The sequence below is a fragment of the Penicillium malachiteum genome, assembly GCF_028827825.1.
Source record: "Penicillium malachiteum strain IBT 17515 chromosome Unknown utg000005l:1.0-9002435.0:326005.0-9005861.0, whole genome shotgun sequence".
Lineage (NCBI taxonomy): Eukaryota > Fungi > Ascomycota > Eurotiomycetes > Eurotiales > Aspergillaceae > Penicillium > Penicillium malachiteum.
This window is the reverse complement of record NW_026643099.1, coordinates 7,756,490-7,773,868: the sequence shown is the minus strand read 5'-3', so window position 1 is coordinate 7,773,868 and position 17,379 is coordinate 7,756,490. Positions and strand designations below refer to the sequence as shown.

The 17,379-nt window shown below is 45.5% G+C and overlaps 6 protein-coding genes across 6 annotated transcripts; 1 reads left to right on the top strand and 5 right to left on the bottom strand.

Annotated features, from left to right (window-relative positions):
* Positions 1 to 78: 78 nt before the first annotated feature.
* N7483_012875 (uncharacterized protein) lies at positions 79 to 1,520 on the bottom strand (the record flags this gene model as incomplete). Its single annotated transcript, XM_057096302.1, has 4 exons — positions 79 to 1,079; positions 1,128 to 1,144; positions 1,201 to 1,226; positions 1,275 to 1,520. The coding sequence occupies 4 exons, from the start codon at positions 1,518 to 1,520 to the stop codon at positions 79 to 81; spliced, it is 1,290 nt and encodes a 429-aa protein (XP_056942273.1).
* A 332-nt stretch (positions 1,521 to 1,852) lies between these two features.
* On the bottom strand, positions 1,853 to 4,290 carry N7483_012874 (uncharacterized protein; the record flags this gene model as incomplete). The annotated part of the gene is made up of 2 exons (XM_057096301.1): positions 1,853 to 3,538; positions 3,586 to 4,290. Coding segments are annotated over 2 exons (2,391 nt in total), but the record flags the coding sequence as incomplete, so codon positions are not given.
* Positions 4,291 to 5,238: 948 nt separating this feature from the next.
* Positions 5,239 to 6,040, top strand: N7483_012873 (uncharacterized protein; the record flags this gene model as incomplete). Its single annotated transcript, XM_057096300.1, has 2 exons — positions 5,239 to 5,249; positions 5,323 to 6,040. 2 exons carry the CDS (start codon positions 5,239 to 5,241, stop codon positions 6,038 to 6,040), a joined length of 729 nt encoding a protein of 242 aa, XP_056942271.1.
* A 417-nt stretch (positions 6,041 to 6,457) lies between these two features.
* On the bottom strand, positions 6,458 to 8,325 carry N7483_012872 (MFS transporter; the record flags this gene model as incomplete). The annotated part of the gene is made up of 5 exons (XM_057096299.1): positions 6,458 to 6,502; positions 6,554 to 6,652; positions 6,714 to 7,758; positions 7,830 to 8,002; positions 8,074 to 8,325. 5 exons carry the CDS (start codon positions 8,323 to 8,325, stop codon positions 6,458 to 6,460), a joined length of 1,614 nt encoding a protein of 537 aa, XP_056942270.1.
* A 5,578-nt stretch (positions 8,326 to 13,903) lies between these two features.
* N7483_012871 (uncharacterized protein) lies at positions 13,904 to 14,586 on the bottom strand (the record flags this gene model as incomplete). Its single annotated transcript, XM_057096298.1, has 2 exons — positions 13,904 to 14,353; positions 14,575 to 14,586. 2 exons carry the CDS (start codon positions 14,584 to 14,586, stop codon positions 13,904 to 13,906), a joined length of 462 nt encoding a protein of 153 aa, XP_056942269.1.
* A 313-nt stretch (positions 14,587 to 14,899) lies between these two features.
* On the bottom strand, positions 14,900 to 17,093 carry N7483_012870 (ELMO/CED-12 family protein; the record flags this gene model as incomplete). The annotated part of the gene is made up of 3 exons (XM_057096297.1): positions 14,900 to 15,363; positions 15,417 to 16,779; positions 16,827 to 17,093. 3 exons carry the CDS (start codon positions 17,091 to 17,093, stop codon positions 14,900 to 14,902), a joined length of 2,094 nt encoding a protein of 697 aa, XP_056942268.1.
* Positions 17,094 to 17,379: the final 286 nt, after the last annotated feature.

The window sequence follows — 17,379 nt, the reverse complement described above, 5'->3', positions numbered from 1 at the left end:
CACATGCTATCGCTGATCTAACATCCAGTTCTAGTATGCTTCGTAGCTTCATATTTCCTCCTTGGTGATCATAACTGATCATTGATTCTTCTTCATACTCATCTTTCGAAGTCTTGCACCTTCAAATCCATACAAACCTCCACCGAGAAAGACCAACACAGCACCAAGCAAAACCCCCGAACCCAGATAATTCCCAAAGAGATAGATGGACAATAGGAGGGAGACAAGCTTGCGGATATTGAGTACCACAGTCACAGTCAACGAAGAGGACTTCGCAGAGAGAAGGTGCACACCTCTGATACAGAGGTACTGCGTCAAGGCATTCATAATTAAGTACGCAACCTGAATAGGAATGAAATCCAGTAGAGCATGCAGATCACTTTTCTGAACCATCGCAGCGAGAGTCGCAAGAATTGAGCTTGTAAAAGTAGGCAAGTAGTCACTTCCTGATAAATCCGGGAATGTATCACGCAGAGACGGAGAAGAAGTAACGACACTCCACTGCGAGGAGAGTTGAGACCAACTCGTCATGAAAAGAGGAAGAGAAAGAGTATGCGAGTAGAAAAGGGCTTCTTTCCAATGATCTCGTCCATAGGTTGCATACAATTGATCCGCATAGATCCCTTGAAAAGCAGATAAGATCATAGCAAGTGCTAGGATAGTAAACCCAATGGTCGTATCCATAACAGCCGCGGAATCTGAATCAGATGAAACAACATTTCCTCCCTTTGCTTTCGCATCGGCTAACGCAGCAGCAACAACACCAGCGGTTAACATCATGACAGCGATAATCTGACCGCGCGAATATCTTTTGCCGTTGAATATGTATCCCACTATAATCGATGCGACGGGGCCACCAGAGCGCAGGATGATGTGTAATGGCACGGAGATTTTATATGCGAATGCCCAGTTGTTTAACATGTTTACCGTTATGAAGAAAGAGGTGTAAATTACCCATGATTTTAGTGGGATTGCGCGAGGACTGAGGAAGAGGGATCGAGGTCCGGCGGAGAGGGAGAGGAAATGCGGGAGTGTGAAAAGGGCACAAATGATGAATTGGGCGAATGTTATCAGTGGTCCTAGAAAGAGTTAGAAGAAAATGATGGTAGTAGGTATGAGGAGCGTACCAGCTGTTGGTTGTTCTCTATAGAATGTTAGTTCTGAAGATGCATATCTGGAATGGAGGTTGATGATACTTACTTGATGATGGCTTCTAATGCGAATACCTGGGATCATGTTAGTATATATTTATGGGACTGATTGATTGTACTCACATTGGCACAGCATCCTCCAAATATGAGTGAGGCCATTAAGATCAGATTCGCCCAATTGGGCACAGCAGCATGAGCGGCCGCCGCAATCAGGCTTGCATTCTTAGACTCAGACTCGAACTCGGACTTGGATTTGTCTGACTCGGATGAGTCGGATCCTTTTGCAGAGGATACAATTGAGCTTTCTCTCAATGGAACACTCGTTCGAACTTTATAGGTATTTCGTTTTGTCTCGCCATCGTTGATCATGGTGATGCGGGACACGGACACTCCCGAGTTGACTGATGCGACTTGGGATTGGACTGAGTCTGTATGTCAAATCTGCTGGTATAGACTTCTGCTTTTTGTAGAATGGAGACTCGGAGTAATGTAGTCTTAAGTACTTCTATGATGCTGTACGGAGAGTCCTGTCATATACGAAGTTGAGTGACGTGGAAAGCGCGACGTGTTGATCGCTTATCTTATCGATAAGATAACAATACTATAGACGAGTACAGAGAGTATACAATTGTAGAAAATAGGTAGAATGAGACAGAATCATGATTAAACGGCTAAGGAGATCATTAACTAGATAATCTATATCAATCCTCAATATCATCATCACTCAGAATCAACTTCTCTTCCTTCTCTTCCTGTCGAGGCCCAACCGTACGAGGACGTGATAATGGTGGAGAAACAGGATCATCCTCATCCTCATTCAGATCAAACCGAATACTCTGAATCTTGGTAAACTGATTGAGATGCCAGGAATTAGGTCCATCACGCTGAATCTGAGCCATATAAGGAAACTGGTACAGCAACGCCTCAGACCGAGATAACATCGTCACTGCCTGTTCACTACCTCCGACATGTCCAATTCGTAGACTTCGCCAGGATTTCACTCCAGTCAATTGAGTCTGTGATAGATGTGGATGACTTGATGGGTCAAGCATCTGCTTCATGCATGAATCCACCATTCCGTCGATTTCTTCCGCTTTTCTCCATAATCGTAGGGATTTTGGATATAGCATCTTGAACGCATCTCCCAATCGACCTCCATCACTACCCTTCAATTGCCGGTTAACAGGATATGGTAGACCGAATAGTAGACCTCGTGCTGCAACTTGGAAACTAATATCATCTTGTCGTAGTTTGTCAACACCAGATCCCAAATACATCCCCGTCCCTGTTCCCCCTCGTACACCGCGTGAAGGACGGTCTGTACTGAGAATGTCGCTGTCTGATAATGCCTCAATACATGCATTGAGATGATCTGTGAATGAGGATCCGTGACATGATGTTGGATAGTTCTCATGAAGTCCACAGATAAATGTAGTAATGTCAGTGCCTGCCTCGTCCGCTAGATCATCAACTGCTACTTGTGAGACTTTGCTGCGACGATGCTCGGGAAGATACTCAGGAGGCGAAGGGAGAACAGTAGTTCCTGGGGGAACCAGACTCGGGTCAAGACGTTTATTATACATGATCTTCCCCACTGCATGAAAGATTCCCAAGCTAGCCTCTCGTTGAGAGATCATCTTAAGAGACTCTTCCTCCATGGGTGTCATATCCTTGGGAGCTTTTTTCCCCTTAGTTTTTATGAAAGTCCCACTCCACCCGCTCTGGCTATTCTCGTTTTTCAGGCATAGAAACTCGAGAGAAGAGACCGCACTGCGAATATCGCCAATCTCGGCGATGGTTTCTAGTACCGCTGGACCAGGGATTCGCGATCGCTTGGAGTTGCGCGCCTCTTTCTCCAGGATCAATGTGAGGGCTTTTTGCATGTATGTTGGGGCGACGCTATTAAAGTCGATGATTTTCGTGCTAGCGTGTGTGAATAACACCGGACCTAGCAATCGATGAACGGTGAAGTTATCTGATATCGATGATGCAGAACCGAGCAGGGTTTCTGATACGATCATCACGATAGGAGGGTGCATTGCTCCGAGCGCATAATCACTAGCAGCTGCAAGATACCGCTGAATAGAAGTCCGGAATGCTGATAGAGCAGAGGTCGAGTTCAACACCGGGAATTCCTCCACCAAGAGAATGCGCTTGTCGCGAGTATGCACTTTCGCCTTGTCATCCTTTAGATCTAGTCCACCAAAGCGTTCGCCACGACCCAGATATTCCTCGAATTGTGCTCCGATCGATACGTAGTCCTGTGCTGTGAATGCGGATACAGCTGGATTTCTCCATTCAACGATATCGAATCCAAGGGTGTCGGCGAGGATGGAAATGGTCGTTGTCTTGCCGGAACCTGCGGGACCTCTTAGAACCAGGAGTTTCTATCTCATTAGCCATACCCAAGTCCATCATCTGGGTTTGGACTTACCTCTCTGCATCTCCCCGCAAAGGCATCTTCCAGCCATCGCTGTACATCCGCAACCTTCCTTTTATGGACTACCAGCTCATCTAAATTTGACGGGGCGAATCGCTGAGACCACGGACGAGTATCAATATCGTCTACGATTTGAGAGGGCGATCGCGCTCGGTCCTTGGGTTCTATCGGCATGATGAATCGCTTTGTTGGACCCCGACGCGCGGGCGCCTTGGGCTTTGCGGGTAAGGAGTTGGATGGAACATTTTTCGAGGCAATTGAGGTAGATCGAGAGGGAATGGATTGACTGGCGATGTGTTGGGTGAAGATCTCATCGTATGAATCGTAATCATCTTCGATCTCGTCTACATCTAATGATTCTGCTGTGGATAGTGGTCGCTTTGCTTCGAATCTTTCAAATTTGACAGATTTAGAATTCCTCGTATTTTTAGTATCGAATTTCTGAGAGGACCAGCGTTGGCCTTCAGTTGCGGGTTGAAAGAAGTTGTGTAGGGACTTGGACTTCGGCTTCGGTGGTGATGGTTCGGATGATACTGGGGAGGAAGGGGGTTGCGCGGAGGATTTTTGGCGCGAGGGAAGTTTGGAAGTTGAATTTGATGATTTAGAAGATTGATCAGTTTTTGTCGACCTGCGTTGTCGTTTAGGAGGAGGACCATGATCCATTGCGGATGTTGAAGAAGGGAAACGCGTTATCGCCCCACTGAATCATATCAGTACTGTAGTAGCTAGTATGAGAGTGATTAGGTACGGAATGACTTAGGACACAATATTTTTTTACTCTGAATTCCACCACGTTATTTCTGTTTATTTATCAATAATATTATCTACTGAATGCTTAATATGCGTCTATCAATACGAGCACTAGTATTTAGTATAGTGCTCATAGCGCTAGAGGTATATAATGTATACTACTGCCCAGGTGGTATCATCCCGAGGTTGAGGCCTGAGGCTCTTATAGCACATGTCTGCCCTGAACAGTCTGGTATAGTAGACACCGGCATATTTCAATCTATCGGGCTATCGATTTAGTATAACTAAAATACCTAGGTATGAGATTGACACTGTCAGCTAGACCTTGAATCTGAGGAGATGTGAAATAAACGCCAGAAATGAGCCTCTCTCACATTCTTTTTCTTTTCTCTTCTTTCTTCTCTTCTATTGGGTGTCTACTACTTCAACCTTGGAATATTTGAGCCACAAAGATGAGTAGCAGTACCTATTCATCGCAAAACAAGAAACTTGAACGTTATAAGCATACATATTTTAAAGAATCTAAGCAGCTTTGTACAGTTTGCTTGGCGAGAAATATTGTGTTTACAAGGCTAATGTTAGTGGATCATAGCTCAGGCTCTAGATGTGGACCCTTTTTATACGCTAAGTTGGACCCTTCCTCGATTTCTGTCCCCCACTGGCGACTAGTTTTCAACCTTTTGAAACCACCTTTCGCTTGCAAAATGTCTGGTTTCCGAGTTTCGCAGGCTGATTTGTTTCTCTTGGTAACTTGAAACTCTTTCACTCGGCCTTGATATGTATATTCTAACAACATTTGAATATTCAAGGAACAATGGCAAGAGGATTCCGAGTCGTCGCTATCTATTGATGCACAACGAGAACAAATTTTCGCTAAATGGATGGCACTTGGATTCCATGGTCGTGAGGTACTTGATTTGACCCATCATTACCATTAATCTAACATTAGAAACTTGCTAAGCTACTCAAATAGCCGTATAGAAACCAGCAGGATAGGATCAAGGGCACCTCTGTACTAAGTCTTCCACCACAGAGCCAAGAGCTATTGAATCGGATCCGTCTGCCTGCTGAGCGCTCATTAAGTGATGACCCCATATGGCTTCGCACCTGCTATGATCCCTCCACTGAGGACTCTTGGACCAACATTCAAAATTACCTTGAACTCAAGTTTGGTCATCCACCTTCAACTTTCAATGATCCATCCCTGTACAACTTCGGCTCGAACTGGGAAAAGGTTTTTCTTCGTGCTCCACAACTTCTCAGCAATGATCAATCGGCTGAAGAATATGACGAGTATGTTGATGAGGCCCTCCAAGAGGGAATTGAGTCCGAGAGTATGGATGCTCAGCATGCCGAAGAAAACGGCTATGACCCAGTGGAAGATGAGTTACCATGGACATGCTTTTATTCAGAGTACCTCTGGCGACTAGTCGCAGGACGTATTCATATTGTTGATGCGAAAACTCTTGCCCACAAAGGTCGCAACGCAGGGAAAGTCCTGGTGATGTGGTTCGATCATGGTGGACGAGCAATCCGTTATGCTCGGGAGGAACTGGATGAAGCAGGGAGCATTGGTGGGTGTTTCGATTATATCCTCAAAGATCATAATTGTTGGGCGAATGGGGATATTGGCGAATCCTATGAATGGGGTGCACCTTTGGGACCACCTTATGGTGAGTACAGCAGCGAAACCAAGTAGCAATGGCAAACCCCTTATCTACTATGTATCGGTCGGCGGAAAGTTTAGCGTGAAGGATAGACAACAACTTGAATATTATAAGAAAACTTCTTAGATGAATTGCTATGGAGCAATCTCTTGAACACGGTAGCCGCTACTTGCTCCTGGTCTTGTGACAGGCTCCCTTCATGATCGTGGGACATTTCATGCTCATCTTCGGCATTTTCATGCTCTCAAGTGCTCCGTGTTGACTAGATTCAATGTTCTATCAGATCATGCTCGAGCAAGCCTTTTTGGTTGGAATTGGGGCTGGGTTTATTTCCAAGGTTGTCATTGCGCTCTTCTTCCAGTTTCTCTCTATATCCGCTAACCCCGCGTGAATTCCCAACTAATATATCGCACAGGCTTTCTAGCGGGGGCTATACCATATTTTGACATTCAGGTCGATGCGTGCTTGCTCCAGCGGCGAATCCGTTCGCCGCACTATTCTCATGTTAGCGGGGACATGAATACAGGATGCAATGCTTGACCTACGTGATAGAAAATAAAGGGAACAGGAATAAAGAGGACCGCGATCCCTCCGAGTAGCGAGTTTCCTGGGCCAATTCCAAAATTATCGAAAAGCGGGGTTGCCTGATAATACAATCTCGTAAGTAAATACCGAAAAAAAGAGTGGTGACAGATCGCGACTCACAAAAAGCGGAAATGATGCACCGAATGATGCACGGAATAGAGCACTGCCCGCAAAGATAGATGCGGCGTATCTGGCATACGTGATGCCTAGATAATGAAAAAGCGAATTGAAAAGCGATATCACACCGATAGAGAAAAAGCCCGAGCAAATAACAGAAACAATCCAAGGAACACTGGCGCGTGATGTCCAGCCAAACAAGAATAGACATATAGGGAGCGCAAAGCAGCCAATGAATGTGGGTGGGAGAACCATCTCAGGCTTGAAGCTGTCAGGCTGCTTGAGTTTTGGTACGAGCTGTAGTCGGATCCATGTGAGTAAACAAGCCACGGATATCGCAGCGAAGACTAAGATGCCGATGAAGACAAGACCCTGCTGACCTGAGTCGAATCCGTATATATCACCAAATACAATTGGAAATGACTCAAACCAGGTGAACAGGACGCCGTAAAGTAGGCCAGCGTACAGGTTCATCAACAAAACAATAGGCTCAAAAAGTGTAAGGGTGAAAGCTCTGGAGAGGACGATAAGATGATCTTTGGCAGTGTAATTCTCCGTGTCGATATCAGCCTGGCTCTTCAAGCGGTCATTCTGTGTTGCCTTTCTGAGTCTCTTGGCGCGGCTGTAGAGAATATTTGCGGAGCTAGTCTCGGGAAGAAGGAAGAACATCATGATAAGCACAGCGAAACATAGCCATGTAAAGCACCAGATGGTCCAGCGCCAGCCCTTGGCTGGAGCGAGGAACCCGCCAATGATAGGACCGAAGACAGGGCCACAGACACCGGCGGATGACCAGATACAGAGCAAGTATGGCACTTTTGTGGGTTCGCAGATATCAGTGATAGTTCCACCACCAGTCGCTAGACAGGGGCTACCACAGAAGCCTGTGACCCAACGAAATACTAGAAATAAGGCAACATTCGGAGCGAGGCCAACAGGTAGTTGGAAGATGATGAATGCCAGGAGTGTCCAGAAGAAGATGCCTCTTCGTCCAAGTTTCGGCATCTCGGATAAGGGAGACCACAGCATGGGTCCAACGCCATAACCACTGGAAGGGAAAATGTCAATGATGCTTCTGGGGAGCACGGCGTAAACAGTGATGAAATCCCAATTACGTACAATGTGAAAAGGGAGAGACCTAGAATGGCCACAGTATCGCTGACTCCAAATTCATCCACCAAGCCTTGCTCGCCAGGCGGATAGATTGAGCTTGCGATGTACACGGCGAAATTAAGCACACACATCTGAAAGGCGATCAAGTGTTTTGCGGAATTAGACCAATTTTGGGGGTTCTAGAAATGAAATACCTGGTTAGTAGGAGAACATAGTGTGGAGGAAGCTATAATAAAGGCAGAAACCATACCTCTGGATCATCCAGGCCATACCAGCCCACCAAGAGCACCTTTTGGTCATCATTGCGTTCGTCGAGTCTCTGTTCCTGAGGGGAAATATTCCTATCGTGTTCGTTCTTTTCCTCATCGCTGATGGGGCCATTGTTGAGGGGTCTCTTGGGAGCGTCTCCTTGAACGGCCATCTTCCATAATGAAGGATCGATCTCATCGGGATATTGAAAAGCCTTACCGTTGGAGAGGATGCGTACGATCTGGCCGAACATTGTCGTATGCATATGAAAGCTCATTTTGGCAGATGCTGGCTAGACCAGACTGAAAGTGCAGTAACATTTGAAGGTTTCTCTGCGTAGGAGAGAGCTCGTCTGGTTTCAAGGCGCAGGATAACTGGACACGAAAACCAGAGGAACTGGGCTGTAGCAAGTCGTATGAGTATCCAGGCACTTTAACAAGTACCACTCAGCTTTAGACGTCATGATGCTGTATCCAAACCTTGGAATATTGACATGAGTGTTTCCCAAAGCAGAGCGAAACAACATTTGAACGGACTTTAAGTATTATATCCGACTTCAGATTCCGACTTGGACAGGGGTACATTTTCATGGATGCAATATCCCCTCATTGACTCCGGATTAACTGAAGTATTGACCAAGCACTTGAGGATCTACATAACTTGCAGCTTGGACATTTGACCGTTTTCAGCTACGGGTGTTGGCCCAGAATCCGGATTAAGTGATTATCCCAAGGATCATATGTTGGTGCGAAGGAAACTTGACATTTATGATTTTCAAATGTTCTTATATGTACGGAGATAGCGGAGATTACCACAGCGTGCGTCAAATGTTGATCTCCATGACCCGACAACTCCGATCTCTCCCCCGGCCAGTTGACTTCGCAAGCTAGCTAAAATGCCCGTGAAGTTGCTACTTACTGCCTGTGCTTTGAAAAAGGGGTTAACCCTTTTATAGGAGGTCAAGTTGAAAAATAAATCCAAATTTTGCTTTTTCTTACGTGTGAGAGCGGTAACTTTCATGGGGTGCATACTGGTGCCCACTGGTGCCCGAAGGCGGGAGAGTCACACATGTGCATGGGCATTGTGTTAGGGGCAAGAGCCCCAAAGACTTAAGAGAGCCCCACCTAATTCTATTGGTCTTAGTATTGTTCTTCAAATGTTATATACTCAATTATCCGAGTCCATGATCATTCTTTGGAGAAATGCTACTATTTTAGAGAGAAAAAAACTTGAATTTCTTTGGAACCTCCGTATGGTCTGGTGGCTTTCGCCTCCGCAAAACTCACTACTAATGCCAGCGCTTGCGTCGGCCTTGGGGACGGTTCCTCACCACTGCCGGAGTGCGTTATGGTTCGCATAAATCCATATGTTCAGCTTATCCAATCCAAAAGCCCGTTTGCTCTGCGAAATATTACCATGCATGTGTATGCTGGTACCACCCGATAATCTGCTAGGCCCGCTGTAAGAACCCAACGAACCTTGATAGGATGGAGGATATCACTGGCGAAGAGGATTTAGAGATGCCGGGACCTTGTGTTAACAAAGTTGTTGTAGTATACATGAACGAAAGGAAATCGGGTCGAAAGCTTATCTTGGCTATTAAAAAGAGGCATGGAAGAACGTTTTCTGTTTTCGATAATCCCAACCAACCTGCCTCTGGCATGAAAAGATACCAAGTTCGATGCTTTCGATAATTTCAGTTCTCCCAAGCGCTGGAGCTGTTGTACCTTTTGGTATTACTACCTCAGTCGTCCAGTCATTATCTCACCAGTGAAGACCGGAGATATAATTTGACAGGCCTTCCTTGGTATCGCAAATGCCACACTGCCGTGCAACAAGTCGAAGAAGTTGGAGGAGTTGCCATGCTGCGTTCAGATCCTCTCATTTAGGGCTAAAGGCATGCTCAATAGTCAACCGGATCGCTTTGATCAATTCAATCGCCCAGCTGTCATAACAAAATGGTATAATAATCATTTTTAGGCTCTCGAATTATACCAAACCACATGCAAAAGATTTCTCCAGTTCATAATTCCGAGTCAGCGTTTCTGGAGTCTTTGCCCAAAAAGTCACCAGTACTTGCCGATTCCCTGCAGTATGAAGCCCTTTCAGCTTTATATAGTATAAGCCTTCTAATTCTGCTTCTTATGCTTGAGATGAATGTTGTGTATTCCTTTGAGTGATCCTTCCAGAGGAGATACCTTGACGGCGGCCAAAGCTAGGGCCCGGAACTTAGGGGTTCACAAGGCCTGCCTCTGCAGCAAGCATATCAACATCGGGTATTTCGTCGTCCCATAAATCCTCCGAGGGACTTTGTCTAAGAGAGGGTGGCCATAAAGGCACACGAGCATGAAAAAAACCTGGGACACTCCAGAGGAATGACCAGGTCCCTGTAGCGCTGACTGCCCCGAGACATTTGAAATTTCAAGTGACACCCGGGATAGTTCCCGGGCTCCTGCAGCATTAAATGCCCAGATAGATCAGTACGAATAATCTGTGGTGCCCCGGATCGGACGTTCTCAGGTTCACGCAACAGTTTGTGCGTCGGTCTATGACGGGAATCACTGTTAACCCCTCTAACATTCTTTCCCTTGGACTTTTTGGGGCTTTATCCCGCCGGATTGTTCACAGGCCGGCCTAATTAAGGAGGGTTAGGATGCATTTCAAATTGAGATGAAATGTAGTGAAGGTCAAGCCGAAGTCTCTCTCAGGGACTTACCAGGAATCGAGTAGACCATATGAAGAGTTGCATATCTCCTAGAATAGATCCTTTGTGGGCAGAACTCGGTTCCTCCTCCTGAAGGCCTTCTGAGACGGTACTCTGATCTCGTCAGTTCGTTGTCTAGAGCATCTCTGTAAGCTATCTCTTTATGCGAGATAAGATCAGCTGCTGATTTATCCCCATAACCCAGCGCTTGAACCATAATTTCAAAGCACATCAAATTGGCGTTGCGATAGCTTCAGATACATCACATGCAGGCTCAACTTGGAATAAAAAGGCCTATTCGAGTTCGGGATTGCTTCTAAATTCTATACCGTTAGCTTCATGCGTATTTCAGTTGGGTTTATGTTTAACCGACTGGGATTAATTTTCCACCTTCAAACTCTGCGGACCTGCAGTTGGATCCTCTTGAGAATCTGAGCCTTCTTCATCATCCTGCCCACCTATGAGGCCATCATACCAGGCCATCACACGGTCCTTTTCGGCCGCCGATAATCTACCAGCAGGGGTTCTCTGGACTTGGCACATGTGCAACCGTGATCTTGTAGATGGGCTCTGAGGTTCGAGAGTTTTTCGAGGGCAGGCTTTGATGCTTATCGCATTCAAGATGTTCGATACGAGATAATTTTTAAGGTAATCTCGCCGTTGTAGGTACCTGATGACTTTCGGCCTTATGCGGAGGATTTTTGTTCGTTGGAGAAATGTTTCAGGCGAGATAATGAGCGGGTATTAGACTTGCTTGGCCTTAGCTATAGAGTGGATGTCCTGATTAGTACTGGGTGTGAAAAAATGGAAAGAGAAAGTACAAGACAAGTATCCATGATATGAAAAAGTATGAAGAGACCGCAGTATGTATCGAGAGAAAATGAAGAAAAGAATACCTACCTGGAGGATTTCAAGGCCAAAGTGACCTGCGCTGCCAGCCACTAAAGGGCCCATCGAGAATATTTATTGTCTCCAGCTTGAAGGAATGGGCATCAAAATAATTAAGAGATTTCAACCTGTAGGATGGATGAAGAAGATATGACGGAAGATGTAGTAGATGTGGAGAAAGAGAAGAGTTGAAATAGAATAAAAGAAGCTTCATATATTGTAGTATCAGATACTTGGGTGATGAAGTATCTCCAGGGCTATTCACATAGATCTATCTCTTATAATCTATGATGTCTTATCTCTTTCTCACTCCTGTAAAAGTCTTACCAGTACTAGCTCACTACTATTTCCCTTCACTTTCTTACTTATGAATCTCATCTCATATACACCTAATATTAATGAAGAAATGGTGAGGAAATTGGTAAAGACAGCCTGGAGGAGGTAGAACTGTGACTAAGAGGTAGATTCTAGATATTAGTCACATAAAAGGGGTCTCGAGTGATAATTAAGATCCAACATTGAATGTTCCAATTCCAATGTTTGACTATATTCACTAAAAATGAATATTTGAAGCTCCCTGAATGAACTTGACTACTAACTCGAGGGAGAAGATCTTGGCCAAAGTGATTTATATAATCACTGGCATTTTCAATCTATTTCCAAGATTATCTTTCATACTTCTTACCACCTCTCTTGATTCTCTATCCAGATAAAATCCATCATGAAGGATGGGTGAGATATAAATTATTATGTGGCTGTGGGGGTATCTCCACCTAGGCAGTGAACATTTTGAAGCTATTCGCAACGTTATCTCACCTCTCCTTATCAACATCCCAATACTTCTCATTTTCAAGCCAGGATGTTAAGCTAGAGGCATAAATTACATATGTACCATCTGATTATGCTTCCGACTCACACCACCTTCACTCATCACTGGCACTTGCAAGGTTGTTATCAATTCGAGGCTGCCAGGGTGTGTCAAGATCACGGACCGGGTCACAAAGATGTCTCTTTTGAAATTCAACAACGGCTGATTTGGACTTTGCTGCCCCCTCGGGGCCAATCTACAAATTGAATGGTTCGATTGAGCGACGTCTTTCTATAAAAAGCAGGATCCTGAAACCTCTGGGCCACTGGGTGATGGAAGGAGGTCTACTACCTCAATCTTCGAAGACTCGCGCAATGACGATGTCAACTGATTGACCCGTGGACCTAGTACGCAGCAACCAACAATCCGCCGGCGATGAATCCTTCCGCGAAGTCAAATTTCTACACCGGGGAGACTAGCAGATGTATTATACGCAGGCACAGTTGCGGCCATTGACTCTCATCTGAGCAGTGACGAATCGGGGCGAGTGAGATTACGCACAGAAACCTGCCCTCGTGGCGCGCATACTATATATCAGCTTCAACCTTGGAAATTTCAATACCATGCCTGCAACCCTGGAATCTATATGTTTGAAATACCCTCTCCACGACGGTAGTTTAACGGTATTTGGAAGAATACTGTTAAAAGTTTGGTACTTTTCCCAGATACGGTTTTTAATTGATTTTTTGTATCAAAAGAATTATTTGCCTTTTTTTGTTTTGGTTCTTTTTTTTCTCTGCGGATATGTTGGTATGTTTACTTTATATTTTTAATTTGAAGTGCTTTACTCAGGAATTGAACCAGTAGACTTAGAGATTGATTGATTTATTGTTGTGTTACCCCTAGGCTTTAATGTTTTCTCTCCCATTAATATCTATAAGAGTCTGATGGGGTTTGTTGTGGTTTGTTGTCGTCAAAAGTTTGCCCCGAGGTAAACATTTATCGACTACGGTATTTCACTAAATACTACTTCTTTACCTTCAAAAGGCCTTTGGTTTGGTAGGCAGTTAGAGCCGTGCCATCACTAATATACCTTTCATAGTCATCATCAAATGATAAGATAATAACAGGGTATTTCTTGTCTGTCTGGCGGAGAATAAAGAATGGATTTGGAATGTCGTCGACAGACTTGAACTGCCTGAGAAAAGCGACAACCTCAGCAGGTTCTTGTCGGCGCACGTGGCGTAGAACCTCCTTGTTGAACGAAAGCTTTGGTTGTACCACTCACGGTCTCAAGCAACCCGTCCACGAACAGCCTCAGCTGGTTGGGTTTGAAATAGGTAACTGAGTATCTTCGCTTCCCAGACCATCCGCAATCGACATGGAGACACGTGATCGTGATTCCATCCAGGAACGAGAGGAGATACTAGTTTACCATCTTCTCATCAATCGCTCAGCTTTGTGTCGGCATCGATGAGCTGCTCTTATCTTGTTCGGGCAATCTGCATGATGCCCAGACTGCGCGCTTTTTTCCTGTTGGTAACCGACTCCTCGGGTCTTCAAGGCCTTGGCCTTTGACCAGTCATTCATTACTGCCTCCATGTAGGCATTAAATGATGGAAAGTCATCCCAGAATTCCCGCGCAATCTCTCTGTCCACTTCGAAATCTGCTTCGGGATCCATTTCGGGGGAACCACATCTCATGGACAGAAACTGCTTATGGCTGATGTATGATCCACCCTTCCATTCTACCGTATCCAGTGAGGGTGGTAAATCCTGTTTGAAAGCGTCCTGTATTTGCTTCCTCCACTCGCGGTGAGAAATCGGTAGCCTTGTACCTAATTCGAACTCATGCTGGGTAGGTGAAGGACGGGCCGTTTGCTTTCAAGAACAAGAACAAAACAAGACAATTCGAAAACAACCAAACTGTCAATATGGTTGTAATGATATGGCTGTGGGCAGAAGTTAACGTGAAAAAGAATACTTCTAAAGCCTTCAAATCCTATAAACTTACATCTGTTCTGTAGGTAAGTGAAGATAGACTATCCTTGATCTTACTTACTTCTTATCAAATAATTGTCACTGATATTTTTTTCATTCACAAGCTCGTACATTGTTGACTTTAAGTCGAATGCAGGAGTACTGCAGGAATGTCTGCAATTCCAGGTGTACTAGGTACCTAGTATTATCACCGACACCAAAACGTTAGGTTATCGTGTAGCATCATGATATCAGATACTATGTAGAGTACTCTATAGGTACTCAGGGACCTACTCAAGTACCTACCCAGATGGGTACCCTAGTAGGTGAATACATACTATTGTAGGAACTTGAATGTACAAACGACTCCATTGTGTATCTTACACTGTCCGTGGGTATATGACAGATCAACAAACCAAAAAAACCAGATTCTCAGTACAGGACCGATTAAGCACCCCCAAAAACATCATAATAATAATCCTCATCTAATCCATCACGAACCGGCACAGGAGGAACCTCGCCCGCAAACGCGGCATCATCAAATCGCACATTCAGCAATCGAATCTTCAATCCATAGTTCCCAACCAAATCAATCAGTTTGTTTGTTTCCGAGGTTATCGGTTGTTGGTTTAGGATCATAAGAAGTCCGTCCAGCCATTCTGAGGCTATACTATGTGTTGCGGGACGTAGTGTTAGAAGAACGATTTCTTTTTGTGTGGAGCAACTTCCTGTACGCCCGTGTCCGTGTCCGTGGCTAGGTCCTTTGGATGTTCCTGTTGATGGTGGGGCATAGCCGTGGATTGTGATCTTCGTAGATGCGGACCGTGGTGTGGTCTTCACTGTTGCCGAGGAGGAGTTATCTGGGTTTGTGGAGATGTTGGAGACTACTGAAGAGACGGTTGAGAGGTCGACTGGGGATGAGATTAGTATAGAATCACAGGTATGGTTTAGATAGGGCACTCACTCTTTTCAGGTAGAGCATCCAATTCAGGAGCTCCATTACCAATATTATCAAACTCTCCAAAATGAAGGTACCGTCTATTGTGCGAAAGCTGCACATACTGACACGAGGATTTCGTGCGAGTGCCATCCTTGGAAGTAGATTCCAACGAAAACCAAGCACCTTGTAACAAGCAACGAATCCGCTGTTCCTTAACGAACTGCAATGCCTCATGATGCAGTTCCTCGCGAACTTGTCGTAGATGTTGACCCCACGCATCCTCGTATGTAAGTTCCAGTAACTCCATCTGTAGTTCACGGAGTCGGTGGTACTCGTAATTCGCTAGTTCCTCTTCCACATCCTGAACATCCTTTGTTCGACCTGCACCGCCGACTACGGATTCAATCAGAATCCGTACTAGCTCGACTAGTTTATCCAGATCTTCTGTCTCTGCGGCTGTGGCTTTCCACATTCGGAAAAATGCTTGTAATCCCGCAACATGCAGTCTCGTCCAGTGAAGTAGTAATGGCTTGAAGAGCTTATCCAGACTGGATCGTGATTCCATGATCATGTAGTTCTTCGAATCGTCCATCTCGGATTTGTCTACCTCGAAATGCTCGTACAGGATCGAGGTCACGGCTAAAGAAGCCTGCGCAATCGGACACCGTTGACGTGATGGTTTGGTAGATTGCTCGAGGAGAATTTTCTGGAACTCATTTTGATGACTGCGGACATAGTCTGCTAGATCCATCATTCCCAAAAAGCCCACCTCGTAGAACTCAGTGGCTGGAGACTCAGTCTCGAAGCCAAGACGGCGCCATTTCTCAGGGTGATGCCGCCTTGAGCGTTTCACATCCTCGCCATTTTCTGTAGCTTTGTCAGATGCCTTGGTCGGGTTACTGGCGAGGTGGATTCCCTTCAATGCGCGTCGGTGTTCAGGCTGATCCTGGCTCAGAGGAATATCCCTCCACTTTCGGAGTAGAACCTTAGTCAAAGATTGAAATTCTATCAACGGATGTGCGAGGTCTTGAAGGGCGGAGTCTTGCATTAGGACGTAAACTGCCCGGATCACACCGAGATCTTGTAATTTCTGGATGAATTTCGGCCACTCCGCCTCGGAATCGTGGGTAATGGAATCGCGCATCAAAGAATTGATCAATTGCAGCGCATTGGCACATAGAGCGTGGTCTGCGGAGGATAGTCGACTGACAAGCATCTCGAGGAACTGGGGGTAGATTGCAATGGCGGGTTTCAAGGCTCGGAACCCAAAGACATCGGGCTCCGAGGGGTCCTGTGGTGTGTGTGGATGGGAGACTATGGAGACGAGGATGGACATGGCGCCGCGGAGGATGTTCACTAGGGGATGGGTGACGATCAATTCGACAATCTGAATGGTTAACACAGACCCTGGTGACAGCACTGGTGAAGACATACCCGTTCTACCAATTCCTGATCCACACAATCCCATCCCTTATCCACCTCCAGTAATCGCGCAAAACTGGTCAAACTGTAGGCGAGGGTATTCCCACTCGCGTGCAGGGTCAAATAGCGCAGACGAGTCAAGCCCCCCTCGTTGATAAAGAGTTCGGCGAAGGATGGATCTCCGATGTTGCCCTGGAGTTTGAAGACTGCCATTTTGCGCACGGCATCTTCATCACTTCCAAGGCGATCCACCAATTCTGCAACATTGACATTCTCCATGCTGGTGGTGGTGGAGTGAACTTGAAGAGTTAACTGTTCTAAGTGAAACTTGAACTTGAACGGGTCAGGGGTTTGCCCCACAAGGGCCACTATGGAGATCTTTACTAGTATAAATAGCTTATTAGATCTACTCCGGAGCACTGCAGCATTCAATTCGCCTGAAAAGATATAGTATTTAATTATCACTCGTATTTGTTCTATTTACAGTCAAATCAATCATCAAGTCTCTACCTAGAGAAATTCATAATCTCGTAAAACGCCGAGATGCAACCAAATTTTAACCAAC